At 48.0% G+C, this 17642-nt stretch overlaps 1 protein-coding gene across 2 annotated transcripts in view; it reads right to left on the bottom strand.

Annotated features, from left to right (window-relative positions):
* EGFR (epidermal growth factor receptor) overlaps positions 1-17642 on the bottom strand; it is a 213303-nt gene that overhangs the window by 19894 nt on the left and 175767 nt on the right. For both annotated transcript variants that reach the window (XM_045494307.1, XM_045494308.1), the window contains 4 exons: positions 15434-15575; positions 14425-14547; positions 13663-13761; positions 6971-7156 (listed from right to left, as the gene is read on the bottom strand). In XM_045494307.1, the coding sequence (XP_045350263.1) occupies positions 6971-7156; positions 13663-13761; positions 14425-14547; positions 15434-15575 (550 nt within the window). The remainder of the gene's footprint in view (positions 1-6970; positions 7157-13662; positions 13762-14424; positions 14548-15433; positions 15576-17642) is intronic.

Genomic DNA, 17642 nt, shown 5'->3' with positions numbered 1-17642 from the left:
TTGCACTGTTGGTGGGAATGAAAACTGGTGCAACCACTGTGGAAAATAGAACAGAAATTCCTCAAAAAATTAAAAATAGAACTAGTCTACAACCCAGCAGTTGCACTACTAGGTATTTATCCAAAGGCTACAAAAATGCTGATTTGAAGGAGCACACACACCCCGATGTTTATAGCAGCACTATCAACAACAGCCAAAGTATGGAAAAAGCCCAAACATCCAACAGCTGATGAACGGATAAAGAAGATGTGGTTTATATATACAATGGAGTTTTACTCGGACATCAAAAGGAGTGAAATCTTGCCATTTGCAACAACGTGGATGGAACTAGAGTGTATTATGCTAAGCCAAATAAGTCAGACAAATATCATATGATTTCACTCATATGTGAAATTTAAGAAACAAAACAGATGAACATAGGGGAAGGGAAGGAAAAATAAAAACAGAGAGGGAGGCAGACCATAAAAGACTCTTAACTATAGAGAATAAACTGAGGGTTGCTGGAAGGGAGGTCGGTGGGGGATGGGCTAAATGGATGATGGGTGTTAAGGGGGGCACCTGTTAAGGATGAGTACTGGGTGTTATATGTAAGTGATGAATCACTGGGTTCTACTCCTAAAACTTTATGTTAACTAACTTGACTTTAAATAAATATATTTAAAAAAAAAAAGAAAAGAATACAAAACAGTATGGACTTGGGAGACTGGCTGCCTGGGGCCCAATCCTGATTTTGCTACTTACTAGCTCAAGACCTCGGCAAGTGACTTACACATGCCTGTGCCTCAGTTTCCCCATATGTAAACTGGGCTCCTCAGAGGGTTAAATAAGTTAATCCATGTAGAACACTGAGGATGGTGCCCAGTGAAAGCCCTTCATCATCTCCCCCCGAACTGCCAAATCCACCCACACTTCTCCCTCCCTTTTGCCGTGAGCTTGAATTAGGCCGCGACTCCTCCACTTTGCCAAAAAGTCGGATCGTGAACAAATTCCCGAGAGGCGCCCTTTGCTTTCTTCATCCGAAGCTGTCTTCTTGTTGGGGCTTACAGGGCTCTGCCGGGGCCTCCCCTCCTCCTCTCTAGCTCCGCACCCTGCCCTTCCCTTCCCACAGCAGCCCAGCTCTCAGCCCCTGAGCTGCTCTGCATTCCTGACACTGTGGGATGGCCACCTCTCACTGTGTGCTCACTGCCAACAGGCGGGTCAGGCCTCTCACTCACATCTCCAGCACAGAACTCTCGAGGCTAAGCCACAGGCTGGTGTGCCCATCCCCTGCCCATCCCCCCCCTCCCCCCCCCCCCCCCCCCCCCGCCCTGTCCTTTCCCCACTGTCCTCACAGCACCTGGTGCCTGGCTGACAGACTGAGCCCACCTTGCCGGACCCCATGTGTTCTTCATAGCAGCCTGCGGGAGTCTGTCCTCCGTGCACCCAGCTCTCCTGCTCTGACCATTCACTCCCTGCAACACTGCTAGCTGTGTGGCTCCGGTTCCCTCACTGGCTTATAAACTGGGGAGATAAGAAATTTCATCTTATTTATACATCTATTTCACACGATTCCTAATACTGGCACATACACGCCCAAGAAATGACGAAGTGAAATATCTAAACGTTGGTATTTTGATGCTTTGATATTTTAATAGCACAGTAACTTTTGGCTTTTTAATGACTTCCTGCAAAGCGATCATTTAGGTTGATTAAATGCAACTGTAACTTTTTGTGGAACATTCGAGAATAAGTAAAAAATAATCCAAATAACTGAAATGTCTGGTAACTGGATCTACTGTTTGGCTCTGTTGCTGATCTGTCTTGTTGCCTAGGTGTTTACGGAGGAGGGTGCTTTGCAGGGGAATCAGCTCCTGGAAGTCGTCCTTTCTGAGGACGGAGCAGAGGTCAGTGGTGAATCAGCACCCTTGGGCTGCACCTTGAACCTCACCTTGATGAATCCTGACCTGGAGCGTAGAGGGAGCTGACCTGAGTGGGAAGGCCAGAGCCCAGGCAGGACCAGGAACCTGTGCATCTGAAGTTCCAGAGAATGGAGTGTCTCTTTGCCACGACACCCTGGTTAGACTAACGGACTGTAGCTCTTTTCCTAGTTCTTCAGCCAGCATGATTTTCATTCTCTCACACCCCTGCTCATCTATTATGACCACAGTAGAGTTTGTCAACATGGGTTTCATGATGGGGCACCCAGAACCGAACATACGTGGCCTGGAATGTTCCGGCTACATCAGGGTAGAACGAGCACTTCTTTCTCCTCACCTGGACCTGATAACCTGCGAACGGCTCTGCCCATCTTGTCTCCTCCCCCTTTTAGCGGCTCCCAGGCAGTGACGGTTCTGACAAATGTGTGGCCCATGAAAACACCTGGGGCTTCTTCAAATAAACTTACACCACACCAAGTAATCCCGTGTACTTCTAAACTGAAAGCTTTGAACTAACTTTTTAAGTTTATCCTTATTAAACTGTATCTCACAGCCTGACCTAAGCATGGTTTGGTGCCCATCGAGCTGTGGTCAGAGAATGGCCCTGCAGCCCATGTCTTCCCGAGAGCCTCTGCCGCCTCCTGCCTTCTGTCTTCAAACCCCACTGGGGCCTGATCCCAAGGATCCTCGATGTATGCCAATTCCCTGAAAACTCAACTCCGTGAGATCTTAATCGGGGTTAGGTGATGAGAAAGTTCTTTTGTCCCAAAGGTTTGGGAAAATGACGGATTAAGCACAGTCCGGAGAGCTTGCTTTCCTGCAGGACTTTGCAATAATGTGCGGGACAACAGATACTCTGAGGGGTATTTTTCCAAGAGATGGATGATAGGATGATAGGATCTTTCAGATTAGAACATACTATAACATTATTGTGCCATCTGATATATTTTCGGACTTACTAGCTGCCTTATGTAGCCAGAAAGAGTGGATACACTTTCTGAAGCAGCTAAGTCCCAGCTAGTGGGAGCTACCCGGCCTCATGAGCCAGGAGTTTAGGAAACAAAGATCTTTCTGACTGGGGGCAGGTGGCGGTCCTGAGACCGGAGAATAGAATCCATTTTCACCGTGTATGGTGAGGGGCTGTGGCTCTCTTCTGCTCTCCCAGTCCCATCCTGACCGAGTCCCTTCCTTCTTCTCTTTTCTCTTCCTTTTGCCCAGGTGATATAATTTGTCCTCTCAGCAGTTCAGCCAGGAAAATAAACTTGCCTAACAGTGGCCAGCTCTCCATCAATATTGAGAAAACTTCCCAAGAGAGTCCATGCCTTTGTAAATCAATGCAGGACGTTTATAAGTCAATGCATCCCACTTTAAAAATGCCACGAGTTTAGTTTCTGGTCAGCCACTAAGTGTTCCTGGGTGGTTTCAAAAACAGCATTTCATACTTAGATAAAAAGTCACTAACCCAAGAGCAAATTTCTCTCTTCACAACTGAGGAAACCATTATTTTCCTTTCCCTCCGGGACAGGCACTCCATCACTACAGCTATTCAAATAGAGTGGGAAAAGATTTCTCTTCTGAATTAGAGAGCAAAATCTATCCCAGACCACTAACAGCCACCACCTGGAAGAACATCAATGTGAAGTAGAGCTAAACAAAGTACAATAGACAGAATAGTGGATTTCAATTAACGGGCTGAAATTGTGAGTAACGTTATACGGAGAACGATCTTGCAAAACTCTCAGGCCCTGGAAACTCAACTCGGGGACTCTGGTAACTCCTATGACAGGGCCCAGGCAAAGCTGAATTCCTCCTTGCTGTGGCTACCAGCATATTTATGTTTGTGTGTTTTTTTTCCATTTTGGTCGGAGAAGCTGGTGTTTAGGGTAAAATACACTTCCAACTTTGTAGACACCAGGGGTCAGGCAGATTGAAACGTAAGGTTGCAAAGGAGAGAGAGGAAAAAAAAAACTCACGACTGCAAGAAGATCCGGAAACAGGAGATGTTCTACTAAATGAAAGCGGATGTACAACTCGAGGAAGACAGCATTTCAGCTTAGATTTCAGTTGTTGATGCAACAAAACTTAGCCAAAATACGGGGCAAGGAATGGAGAGAGGGAGCATTCAGTGAGCACCATATGCATGTGGGAACCATGATAGATGCGTCACAGAGGCTAAATGCGGTTGTCCTCACCACCCGGGAGGACCGATGGCAGAATCTCGTTTACAGCCAAAGAGACTAGGCACAAAAAGACAAGCAACTTGCCAGAGGTCACATGGCTAATAAATGCCACCACTAAGATTTGAATCTACACTCCGCTGACTCGTAAACACAGTTTTGTATTGGACAAAACTTGCTGAGGCTATGTGCCCCATCACAAGAAATGTCACTTTCGTGGAGCTGGCGGTTGCCATGAGATAATTAGAGAAGAAATGCTCAGTCTCTTGGCACCCTCTGGTGAAGTGGGCCTCATGAATCTGGGAGGAGAAGCTGGCCGCAGGTATACAGAGATCTGGACGCTCTGCCCCGGGTGGCGATGCGGCCAGGACACCCACTCTTCCAGGGCTCACCTTCCAGATGGGGCAGGTGGGCACACACTCGAGTGAACAAGTACATAAGCCACATCTTCCCAGGTAGCAAGATGTGCTTAAAAGAAAATAAAGCAAATAAAGCAAGGTACGGAGGGCCATACTCCCAGTTTTTGTTGCCTTAGATAATCAAGGAAGAAAGCTAAGTGAGAATTTCTGGGTTCAGGAGTCAGCGTATGAGCAGACCTCTAGGAATAATTCTATATTCAGTAAAACCTACTTGAGGCTAACCACCTCCTCCCCCAGATCAGCCACTGTTCCGGACTGAATAGGGTCCCTGAGTTTCATGCTGACCAGGAGCCTCAGAAAGTGACCTGGTTTGTTTGGATACAGGGTGTTGGAGATGTAACCAGGTAAAGGTCTCGGATGAAATCACCCTGGATTTAGGGGTGACAGGTGTCTTTTAAGAGAATGGAAAAGGCAATTTTGACGGAGACACAGAGAAGGAGGCTATGTGAAGACTCAGGCAGAGGTTGGAGGGACACAGCCAGGAGCCTGGGGATGTCTAGAGCTACCAAAAAAGGAAAGGCAAGGACAGATTCTTCCCTAGAGCCTTCGGACAGGGCATGGCCCAGCTGGCACCTTGATTTTGGACTGCTGAGCTGTAGAGTTGTGACAGGGTGAGTTACCGTTGTGGTAAGCTACCAGTCTGTGACAATTTGTGGCAGCCTCAGGAAACTAAACCAGTCACAGAAATAATGAGCATTTTCATGAAACCACAGCATCTGAGGCATGGCTCCCCACTGCCAGGGCTGTTCTCTAATAACACGAATAACCTCTCTGCTCTGTGGCCAGGGTACGGCTGGGAGAATGACAGGAACACCAGGAGACTAGAGATGGTGAGAGGAGGAGAGCCCCCCCACTTCCCAGGGTGCTGGGAGCCTCCGGCAGCTGTAGATGGCACCGGAATAAACAGCAACGTGCTGCTCTCTGGTCATCCTGGGAGGTGGCCTCCCACTTGGCCAACATGGCCCAGAACCCTGGATTCAGGAAAGGAGCCTGCCTTCCCTTGGTGCTGGTGCTCTCAGCAAGAGTCTGTCCTGTGGTATTATGGGCATCCACTAGCTGGCCAGTGCCCCAGACATGTTTTATTTGTCCTATCAGTCACCTCACACACCTGCTAGGAATTAAGATCAGAGCAACTGCCAGAGTAATTCCACAGGACTGACTACCACCACGATGCGGGGTGATGTGAGCAGGCAGGAACCAAACAACATCCGGTGGAAGACAGACTTTCTGACTCTGTGGCCCCAGCACACCCCTCCACACCCTGCCGCACTGGAGAGACAGACAATGTCAATGACATACATGCTCAGAAAGGGGTCTGCCCACAAACTCCCCAAATTCAACCCAGTAAAACATTGCCAGGAAAAAACAGAATTTGGCCAGTTGGGTTGCAAATAACTGATGCAGTGCTGGGATCAAGAGAGAGAGGTCTGAGGGGAGCCTGGGCCACTCCATCGGTTCAGTAACCGACTTCGGCTCGGGTCATGATCTCGCCGTTTGTGAGTCTGAGGCCCGCAACGAGCTCACTGCTGTCGGCCTGTCAGCACAGAGTGCGCTTCAGATCCTCTGTCCCCTTCTCTCTGCCCCTCCCCACCTCGCACTCTCTCAAAAATAAATAAACATTAAAAAAAAAAGGGGGGGGAGTTTTGAGATTAAAGTACAAGTCCTTTGGAGGCCAGATGGGTAGTTAAATACCCAGCACATGGCTCTGCCTCTGTCCTCAGCACACAGGTAGGGCCACCTGGCCACTGTCAGCGTTATCTGCTGCCCTCTCTCGCTCTGGATCAGGCCTGTTAACAGAGGAGGGGTGGGCACATGAGGAGTCCCAGTGAAGCAGCAGAAGCACCTGTTCACCTGCCGGGTCTCGCACCCAGCACCTGCCCTTGTCGTCACAGCCACACTGCCATCCGAGTCCCAGTCTCGGCCTCAGCCTCCCTGCTTGCCTTGTTATCAAGTCCCGACTGGGCAGAGCCACATCTTGACCGTAATAGTCAACACAAAGGACGCCAGAGAAATAAGAGCATTGGCCATCAAATCATACTAACGCCTAATAAAGAGAAAATTGTTTAAATGTAGTCATATCATTAGATCTTCAACGTGCAGTGGGACAGGCACTGATCTGATGCCAAAGGCAATCAATTCAACTGAAACCAAAATAAAGGAGAGCGTATGTTGTGTGTCTGGGTACACACGCACACTCACGCATGTACCCTCGCAGCAAACTTAGTTGTCCCAGGATGGAGAACCCAATTGTTGATTTTCCAGCTGTCTTTATTTTTTTCCCCTTGCTGTTTTTCTTCGGGGCTCCCATGAATGACCGCATCCTCCCAGGCCAATGAGGGACAGGCACCTCGAGCGAAGGCAGCCGCACCTCCTGTTTAGTGGGCATCTCTGCCCTACTTTCGGAGCCGGGCCCTGCTCTGTGCACAACCCCTCTGGGTGGGCTTCCACGTCGACTTACCTTCGCAATCTGCACACACCAGTTGAGCAGGTACTGGGAGCCAATGTTGTCCTTGTGCTCTCGGACATAGTCCAGGAGGCAGCCGAAGGGCATGAGCTGTGTGATGAGCTGGACCGTGGACGTCAGGCAGATGCCCAGGAGGCGGCACACGTGGGGATTGTCCACACTGGCCATCACGTAAGCTTCCTGCATGAAGGAGAGGAGAGGAAAGCATTAGAAAGGTCCCCCTATGGTGGCTGACGGGAGAGGCAGGCAGAGCCCTTTCCGGGTAAAAAGAAGCAAAGCGCAAACGTGATTTTGAGTTCCAAAATGTGTACTTGTGGAGGACGGGGCGGCCCATGAAAGATTCAACGCAACGGACATTTACATTCACGCGAGGTCTACTGCATACATATCAGGCTGTGAAAGGACCCGTGAGTGGAAGACGGGACCCTGTGAGTGTGAAGCAAGGCTTTCCGTCTACAGAGAGACCCACGCAGCATTTGGCAACAGCACACTGAATGAAAACGGAACCCGCTGACGTCTCTGTTCTTAAGACCTCTGTCCGAAGGCCAAAGCTGCTGCACCCTGAAATGTTGTCAGGGCTGCAGAAATCCGTGTCTGGGCCCCCACGCCTTGGTAATGCCTTTCTCGCTGAATGGAGACACGCGTGCAGAGGTATGATGGTGAAAGTTCCCAGCAGAGGTCACACAAGCCCGCAAGTGGCCCCGGAGAGAGACCTCACTTCTCAACAAGGCCGGGTCTCAGCGGGCAATGGTCCACCGCACCACCATGGTCCTGGGAGTAGAGCCAGAGAGGCCCTTCTGGGTGGCTTTGAACCAGACAGAGGGCATTACGTTACAGTGACTGCAGACTCTGTTGGCTGCCCGGGATTCATTTGTTTTTTGTTGATGTTGTTGTTGTTTTAAGTTTTTATGTATTTTTGTGAGAGAGAGAGAGAGAGAGAGAGAGAGAGCGCGTGCGTACATGCGAGCAAGTGGGGGAGGGGCAGAGAGAGGCAGGGAGAGAGACTGAATCCCAAGCAGCCTCCACACCGTCAGCACAGAGCCTGATGTGGGGCTCGAACCCACGAACTGTGAGCCAGACACTTAACTGACTGAGCCACCCAGGCGCCCCTGCCCAGGATTCATTTCTCAAGAGAGGGGGGTCGATGCTGCCACTGTGCCTCAGTCTCAAGATGGGAAACTGCTGTTCTGCAAAGTGCCCCCTCCCTCATTTAACCGGCTGTCACGGCAGAGGCCTTTTGGGACACAGAACTGTGACTACAGACTTTATTTTAACCCTTCTATTCTTGGGTGCAAGAAGCAGGTTTTATTTCCAACTGCGCACACAATGGGACCCTCTCTTCTGTCTCATAGCACCCATAAATTCTGTCCTCCCTTCGAACACCTTTAATTCAGATGTGACAGGGACCATATGGCCTGCAACACAGAGCTCAGAAGTTCTTTCATATATTCCCACCACTCCTGAGGGCGAAATGTGGACTTGGCCCCCAGGAGAAGGGGGATGCTTGGGTGAGAACATCACAGGAGCCAGGGGTGACAGAGGAGACCGAGGACACAGGTCGCTGGGCTGGGGGTGGAGGGCAATACACATACTCCCAAACTCAAACCTGATCGCATCATGTTTCTTGCCTTCAGCCTTTCTCCAGCCTCACAGTTCCTGGGCAGCCCCAGGCCTTGAACGTCAGCCCCTCCTCCGGAACCCCCCACCCCCCCTCCTTCCCCTTCTTCCTGCTCTGGGCTCTCTCAACCTCCCTCAGGCCCTCGCCCACAAGAGGGCCTCTGCCTGGAATGTCTTTCCACCTCCTCTTTCCTTCTCTGACTCCTCCTCCGAGGGGCCTTCCCGACTCCCCAGTCTCAACCTCTCTTGGCATCTCGCAGTTTTTCCTTGGGGGAGCAGGCTCTTCACTGCCTGGGAACTTGCTGGAGATACAAATTCCTGGGCCCCACCCAGGCCTACCCTACCGTGTGAGATGCCGGGAGGTGCGCCCAGCAATCTGTTTGAACAAACCCCCCAGGGGATTCTGAGTGCTCAGGAGCACTAATCATAATCTGCTCTTAAATACTTGTGTGATTCTGAAAATGTCCTCCCTCCCCATCAAGCTCTTTGAGGAAAGGACTACATTCTCAGCTCCTGTCATTTGCCTATTTAGCGCCATATTTTGTTGGCAAACGCTGTTCATTTGTCGCCTCAATATCCCCTGCATGTACCTGAGGCCTCAGCAAGTGGGGTTAATGCCTTGGCGCGAGGGTGGACATTTATTCCTCTTTTGTCCTTCCAGTGGTACCAAACACCTGTCTAGGCACATAAGTGCCTCAAAACGGTCAGGACTGAACTACACTGAAATCATACAAAGGCAGAAATTCAAAGCAAATCAGAGACCGTGCCACTCCCATTAACAACAGCAACAAAAATTCCCTTAGCTTTTAACATTCGCTGCCAACGTCTGTGTGGATGCTTTCCTGCAGGCCTAGGCCCTCTCCTCGCAGGGAGAGCTGGGAGAGCTGGTATTTCTTCTGTATTATAAACATCGTATCACAACATTTAAGGGCAGGGTAGACATTTGACACTTATGCACATTCAAACATCGTTTAATCTTGGAGAAGGGCTATTTATAAAACTTAGAACTGGAGGGTCCTGCAAGTCCCATTTCTTCTGAGGCCGTTACTTGCCTGAAAGGGAAACTGAGGCCCAGGGAGGCGAATGGAGACGCCTTGTGTCAGAGCTGGGCCCACAGAAGGGTCTCCTCACAAGGGAGGCACCCTCCACGAGCCCCCTCCTCACCCCACACGCTGCACCCCGTGGTCTCCTGTGATGCCTTGTTGAGCGCTCTGGTTAACAGGCTACCAGAAAGCTCGGAGACCTCGTGACACACACAGCACATATATAAATGTTTGCATTCTTTTTCCATTGCCTTCCCTAAACTTAAACTGGGAAGTCTATGGAAAAATTAAGAGGCCACGCGATTGCCAGAAAAGCACAAATCACGTCTCTCCCCCAAGTCTGGGAAACTGTACAACCATAACTCCAAAGAAGTCCTCTGGCCGTTCCTATTTTCTCAAGATCTGGTTGAGATTTGGAAACATGTTGTATTCATTTTCGAGGGGAGAAAAATCTGCAGAGCAGAGCAGTTTGAGCTGCCCATCTGTTGTGGGGCCGCGAGGAGCTGACCTGGACCGGGGGATCGGGGAACGGAGCACGGGGCGTGGGTGTCGGGCCACACAGAGCCTGGAGCCCTGCCAGGTCCCCGATCCTATTAAAATCCGATAGTGCAACAGAACTAGGTCATCGCTTCCGCCCCGCCCCCAAATACAATGGACACGCTGTTTGGTCGTGTGTCCTGTTTGGTGTGCACAGAAGTTGAAGTGAGCTTTGTTCTGAGCTGTTTATCTTGGAATCTCAAAGGTGCACTGTGACTTGCAGAAAGAATGCATGGTAGTCCACAACAGTGTCTGGACTGGACACGCCAGCCACGCGCACAGACCGGCAGGCAGAGCCCACGTTCAGTTCGGAGACCCCGAGGCTGAGTCACATGGCAGGGTGCCTCTGAGGCTTTGGGACCTTGAAAGTCTATTATTTTGTCCCGGTTGCCAAAATGATGTTTGATGCCTTCCTTTTCACTTTTCTCCTTCAGCTGTGAACTATTTTAGGTTAAGAATTGGGGCAAAGAGGGGCTCCTGGGTGGCTCAGTCGGTTGAGCATCCGACTTCGGCTCAGGTCATGATCTCACAGTTCATGAGTTCGAGCCCCGCGTCGGGCTCTGTGCCGACAGCTCAAAGCCTGGAGCCTGCTTCAGATTCTGTTTCCCCCTCTCTCTCTGCCCCACCCCTGCTTGTGCTCTGTCTCTCTCTGTCTTTCAAAAATGAATAAACATTAAAAAAAAATTAAAAAAAAAAAGAATTGGGGAAAAGAGGGCGCCTGGGTGGCTCAGTCGGTTAAGCATCTGACTCTTGATTTCGGCTCAGATCATGATCTCACGGTTCATGGGATTGAGCCCCACATCAGGCCCTGTGCTGACAGCATGGAGCCTGCTTGGGATTCTCTCTCTCCCTCTCTCTCTCTCTGCCTCTCCCTTGCTGGCATGAACTCTCGCAGGCTCTTGCTCTCTCTCAAAATACATAAACATTAAAAAAAAAAAAGAATTGGGGAAAAGGATTCCACTACATTTTAAACTCCTTCAGGAAGACATACACTGAACCTTAAGAATGAAAGGTAGGTGCCCCTACATTTTTGAAACTGTACCAGTTAACTAAGCACCACCAGCAGCTTAAACCAGAGGCTGCCGCGTGTATGTTCTGGATCTCAGTGCCTGATCTCAGTAGGGGAAGAAGGGTAGCCAGTATTGGGTGCATGGGACCATTTACAAGTGAGTATGAGCACTTCAAAGGACACGTTCAGCCCCATCGGGCGGTCCTGTCACAGAACTGACTTGCCCTTAGCTCACTGTTGAAACTGGCCTTATAATCACTTCCCTTACCAGCTCCTCCTTTCCTTCAGGGGCTCTCCATCACCCAGGAATCACCCTGCCCTGATGGGATTGCTTGCGAATTCTGAGCAGACTGGGCTTCAGGAAAAGCAAATGACAAGTTCTCAAGTGTGTCACCCATGAACTGTGACAGCTGTGATATCTGATATCAGAAAAGATAAGAGTCCAGTAGAAACAAGAATCAAAGGCAGGAACAAAATAATGGGGGGCAGGGGGGTAGAGAAAAGGAGTTGACACTGTGGTATGGTATACAAGAAAGTTAAGAGAGTAGATCCCAAGAGTTCTTAGGCAGGGAGCAACTTTTCTTTTTTTGCTTTTCTTATTGTATCTATATGAGGCGAAGACGCTAGTGAACCTTACTGCGGTATCGCGTCACAGTATGTGTAAGTCAGGCCAACATGCTTTACGCCAATTATATCTCAGTAACCCTGGAGAAAAAAACGCAAAAAACAAAACAAAACAAACAAAACTTCCCCCAAAATGGAGAGAGAAGAGAGCAGCAGAGAAGCAGAGCAAGAGGTAAACAGAGGCTCGTGTTTTGTAAACTTTTCAGGGTTTACTTTATTGTCCACCCCTCCTCTACCCCACCACAGCAGATTTCCTCCGGTTTCAGGGGACCTGGAGGTCCTTTTCAGTGAAAACGACTTCCCCCCCAAAGCACACCTATTGTCCTCAAAATCCCCCTTACTCTGGGTTGTAAACATTGCTGAAATTCACATTTCAACATTGTTTTGTGAGATTTATTGGAATGCCCTGAATGAGTAAAACACGAATTAAGGAAGCAGACTCCGCAAAAAAGATTTTCTTTTCAACGCAATACGTGAGGGAGCTGGAGGTTCTAAGTCAAGAGCCTTCGCAAACATATTTCTTGCGGTTATGCCAATGAGAGTTGACGGTATATGTTAACTGGACTTCACGTTAATTTGTAAGCCATTGAAAATGAGAGGTAATTTTGCTCGATACGTATATCTTCAATGTGTGCGATTTGCTACTGCACTTTATTTATTAATACATCATCTCTCATTTAGGGTGTGCCAGAGTGGGAATCTCCTATTATAAAGGAGGGAAGTCACCTGGGGGTAATTGAAGTGTATACAGTATTATGCCACTGGGAAGCTCATTGTGTCTAAACACATTTTTTAAAAGGCCCATGTTTGCTTTGTTTGGTATATATCCTGTGGGTTAGATGTAAGATGGGGGAGTATTACCTTTGCCTCCTGTCCCTCCCCACCGTAGGATAACCAAATTCTCTAGATTTTTGAGGCAGTCGGTTTTCTTTCGCTTTGACTTTGTTCCCCTAACCTCCCGCTAAGCCTCTCCAGCTTCTCTTTCTCTGGCTCTGCCCTGGGACAGGAGCAAAAGTTTGCATCAACCCACAGCAAACAGAGGCCAATGGTGTTCACAAGGACACCCCAACGGGATTGTCCGCTGGATCCTCCCGGGCATCCCTTGAAGCAGGCTCGGCCACATTCCATGGTGGCCCCTCTTTCAGCCAACTGCTGTTTAAAGGGATGCAGTGCCCTCGCCGACCGGTGAGGATCCAGAGAAGATGACGAAAGTTCAGTGGTACTGAAAGTAAAGACGTGCAAATAATCTTGTGGCACATTTCAAAGTCTTGCCCCATAAACCAACGGAGAACACTGGAAATAACATTTAAGCTATTTGGGGGAAAGCACCAAAGAGGGGCAACACTTTACAGAGCTTCTAGAGAGCATCCATACTATAATCACAGGCACCTTTAAAAAAGCCACTTCAAAGATAACTTGGTAGAGCAAAATGGATACGTGCTTCAGGGGCAGAAATAACAATAGGCTGGAATCCTGTGCCAACTGTGTGAACGTGAACAAGCTTCTTTATGCCTGCAAAGCATACTGAGTGTTAACCCCTGCACCACAGACTCATGGGGAGAGTTCCTCGTGTGCAAAGCAACTAGTCCTGAGCCTGGCCCTTGGTGGACAGCCAGCGATTGTGAGTTTCTATCCTTTGGGGAGACATAGCAGAATGGAGGACCCAAGTCTTCTCTATCGGAGAAGCCCTGAGAGGGAATTACACCAACTACAGCCTGAAGGGAAAAAAAGACATGAAAGTGAACATTTAGAATGTGGTGATGGAGAAAGTCTAAAACAGGGCAGTGTGTGGCTTCTAAAATGTGGCTTCTGATGTCCACGCCTGTGGATAACTAGGAAACAAAGGAGAAACTCACATCAAGGATTTCCTTGTTGGCTTTTGGAGATGTGGCTTCTCGTAACTCCTTGATGGCCACGGGAATTTTAACCTTCTCACCTTCTGGGATCCAGAGTCCCTGTGACGAGGAGGGAGAGAAGACATTAACTGGCGATTGTCACACTATGCAATATGCTGACTCACGAGATGCACGGACTTTACCAGTGACACCATCCGAAAGGGTGAGGGACCTTGAGCACAGCTCTGTGCTCCAAGGTCACCAGTGCTAGGAGCCATGACATCTCAGCAGCTCTTTGGCTAGATGGTGTTCCATGAATCAGAGTAGTTAGATTACAAAAAACCCAAAGCTTGTGCTAGTTATAAAACCAGTGTGGATCATTTTGTCCAGAATTCTGAGATACTGGCTCTGGGTCTAACAGAAATCAGACTTGATATAACAGGAAAAACAAATTAAGAGCTGTTTTGATCTGGGCATTATTTGGATGCTGTCATGCAGTGAGAGGCAGTCCCCCTTCAGACTCCATCCCTGCCACTCACCCCTTTACAAAGTCAATGCTGTCCTCCACGATAACTTTGTTGCCTGTGTACAGGTCTCACAGGACCACTTATACGTCACCAGTATAAAAGATTCCCTCTCGACGACTTGGGGAAAACATCAGAATTTCCCAAACCCTGAGCTACACATAGAGTAGACAAGCTTGATAGACAGTAGACAGCCCAGGACTTTGAATATGCCCACCAACCTGGATCCCCAGAAGTCTCGGTGCCCTGGTGGCCTCACCTTGTACACTGTGCCAAACGCTCCAGAGCCCAGCACCTTGATCTTTTTGAATTCTGTTTCCTTTAAGATCCTCAAGAGAGCTTGGTTGGGAGCTTCTCCGCTGGGCGTAAGAGGCTCAACAAGCTGTGAGAGACAAGGAAGGAGGGTCGCGGCCTCAATGCTCAGGCCCACATGGGAGGAGGTGTGAGCCAGGCCCAGACACAGCCATGTGTGGATGGGCGTCAGCACCAAGAACCCGCCATGCTCACTCGGAAGGAGGAACGCACACCTTCTCTTTAGGACTTCAGAAAAGATATGTTGGGACAGGGACTCCCTGATACAGGTGTCCTCGCACAGAAGAGCTCCATTTCAACAAATGCAATTTCGATTTCTGTTTCCAGCCAATAAGCCGGACTGAGAGAATTCTGGTGAGGGAAGTTTTGATATGGTTGGTCATTTTGGTAGCCTGTCGGGCCTCCTAACGCACACAAGTGCCATTGTGCTATGAGCTGCTACGGGTCCCTCCTCCCAGGGACTCTGGCTTCTGACACACTGCTGGACACAAAGAGGCCGGCCGAAGACCCACCAGTAGAGTGAGTCACAAACAGAGCTCAAAATGGAACGGCACTATTGTAGACAATGGGATTTGCCAAAGTAACATCTCAACATGTGCCTTCACAGGAATCACCAGACAACCTGTTTGCAAGCCCTTCTCCTGTGCATGTACCTGAGTGCTGTATGTTAAACAGGACTCCTATGGCTTTTGTATCTGTGTTGTGAGACTTATAATAGGAACATTGGCATTTCACTCCAGAGAGGTACCAAAACGTCATTAATTGTTTATACCTGGACATTCAGAGATTCTTTCTGGTTTTTCCATCGTAAGCATGGAAAATACATACATAAGGCATAATAATACAATTACATATTTAAAAGAGTTGGCAACACTTGGCAGGAGAGCCTTCGTTCCTGTCTGGGGTTCTGAGGAGAGGGGCACTGGTGGGCGTGCGGGGCCTGGGCACCTACTCACCTCTCTTTCCTGCAGCAGTCTGCGAAGTGTGCGCTTGCGGACGATGTGGCGTCGGCGCAGAAAGAGGCCCACCCCAAGGGCCACCACCACCACCAAGAGGAGGCCCCCAACAATCCCAGTGGCGATGGATGGGATCTTGGGCCTGGAACAAGAGGGAGACGTGGAAAAGTGAGGTTTGGTGACAGACTCTATTACATTGGCATTGTATGTATTTCCTGCATGTTTTGGTACATTGACATCATTTAACATCATCTCAGAAAATAGATACCATGTGGCTTCTACAGAGAGGAAAGAAAGCAAAGAGTTTCTAGGGTAGTGTTTCCACCTTCTTGAGCATAAGAGGCTTTGCCCCCAGGTTTTTTTTTTTTTTTTTTTTTTGCATTTTTTAAATTGACCTATCATCTGGACATCTCCATGTGACTCCTTTTCTTTTCTTTTTTCTTTTCTTTTTCTTTTCTTTTCTTTCCCTTATTTTCCTTTCCTTTTCTTTTTTCCTTCCTTCTTTCTTTCCTTCCTTCCTTCCTTCCTTCTTTCTTATCATCTATCTATCTATCTACCTATCTATCTATTGAGAGAGAACATGCACACACACACATGGGGCAGGGGCAGAAGGAGAGGGAAAGAGAGAATCCCAAGCAGGCTCCACACCTAGATGGGCTTGATCCATGAGATCATGCATGACCTGAACCAAAATCAAGAGTTGGACGCTTAACCAACTAAGCCACCCAGTGCCCCGACAATTATATTTTAATCTTTTAAGAAACCACATAATTCAAAAAGTAACTCAGACTTCAGTAATGCTTTTTATATGAATTTTCATGTATCCCCAGAGTATCTCCATACATACGAAGCCTAGAACATCACATCACATGTATTTTTTTTTAATTTTTTTTTCAACGTTTATTTATTTTTGGGACAGAGAGAGACAGAGCATGAACGGGGGAGGGGCAGAGAGAGAGGGAGACACAGAATCGGAAACAGGCTCCAGGCTCTGAGCCATCAGCCCAGAGCCTGACGCGGGGCTCGAACTCACGGACCGTGAGATCGTGACCTGGCTGAAGTCGGCCGCTTAACCGACTGCGCCACCCAGGCGCCCCATCACATCACATGTATTAAGACACGCATTGTCTACTGGTTTGCCTAGGTGAAGGGACTCTTTCCATAATGTTGAGATTCTTCAAAGTGTTCTTGGCTTTCAAGATGGGATGACAGCCATGTGGAATGCTTTATGAATAAGCTTGGGGGAGGTTATCATGTGATAGGATTTCAACATAAAAAAGATCATTGTCATAAATGAGTGATGTCACCATGTCACCATGTCATCAAACCACTCTGCCACATTCTTCTTCCCACAAAGGTGGTGCTTGATTCAGGGACAGCAAAAACTCAAAACTCAGGTTCTAGAGCTCACTGAGGAAACAACCATCTGAATTCGTGGGTTCTGAATTTAGAATCTTCAAATTCCGTAAATATAATCTGTATTTATAGATTCTAGAAATACTATAATACAATCTTCAAGTCCTATAAATATAACCTGTATCAATTTAATATAAAATAACTTAATTTTACATATTAAAATTCTATAAAAATCATCTTAAAATTATTGTTCTCAAGTATCTATTCTATTTGAATTTCTGGCAAACTTTGTATTTTTAGGAAGAAATGTTAAAGAACATCAAAGATTAATTAGTATCATTAGCACATAACTATCCCAAGATCCTTATAAATTGCTTGTAAGTGGGTCAAAGGTACTTCATGACAATGATATTTACAACACTTTCTTCTCAGTGAGTGAAAAAGTCATCTCCTGCATTATCCCATCTCCCCAGTGAATGCACTTTGGATTAATGGGTTTTTATTATATTGAAAAGAACACCAGAAAGATATAAAGAATAATTGGTTACAGACTATCTGTTCCATGGGGAGCTGTAGTAAGGGTGAGTGAATAAAAAAGGAAGAAAAACATAAAAAGAGTAAATATCACAAAGAATGGCCATTGGCTAGTTTCCAGGTGGGGCTTTGATGGAAAATCTCATTACAAAGGTACCGAGTGTAGCATGAAGATAGGACAAATTTTGCTGACATCCCGGTAGGCTCAGCAAAGAGGAAGCGAGAGACTGCCTTGTCTTTAAGGTTTCACTTGAGAGTAGGGTTAATTCTGGGGCAGAAGAGTCAGCTGACAGGGAGGGCAGGTTATTGAAGGGATTTT

The sequence above is a fragment of the Leopardus geoffroyi genome, chromosome A2, assembly GCF_018350155.1.
Source record: "Leopardus geoffroyi isolate Oge1 chromosome A2, O.geoffroyi_Oge1_pat1.0, whole genome shotgun sequence".
NCBI classification, from domain to species: Eukaryota; Metazoa; Chordata; class Mammalia; order Carnivora; family Felidae; genus Leopardus; species Leopardus geoffroyi.
This window is presented reverse-complemented; position numbering and strand designations above follow the sequence as displayed.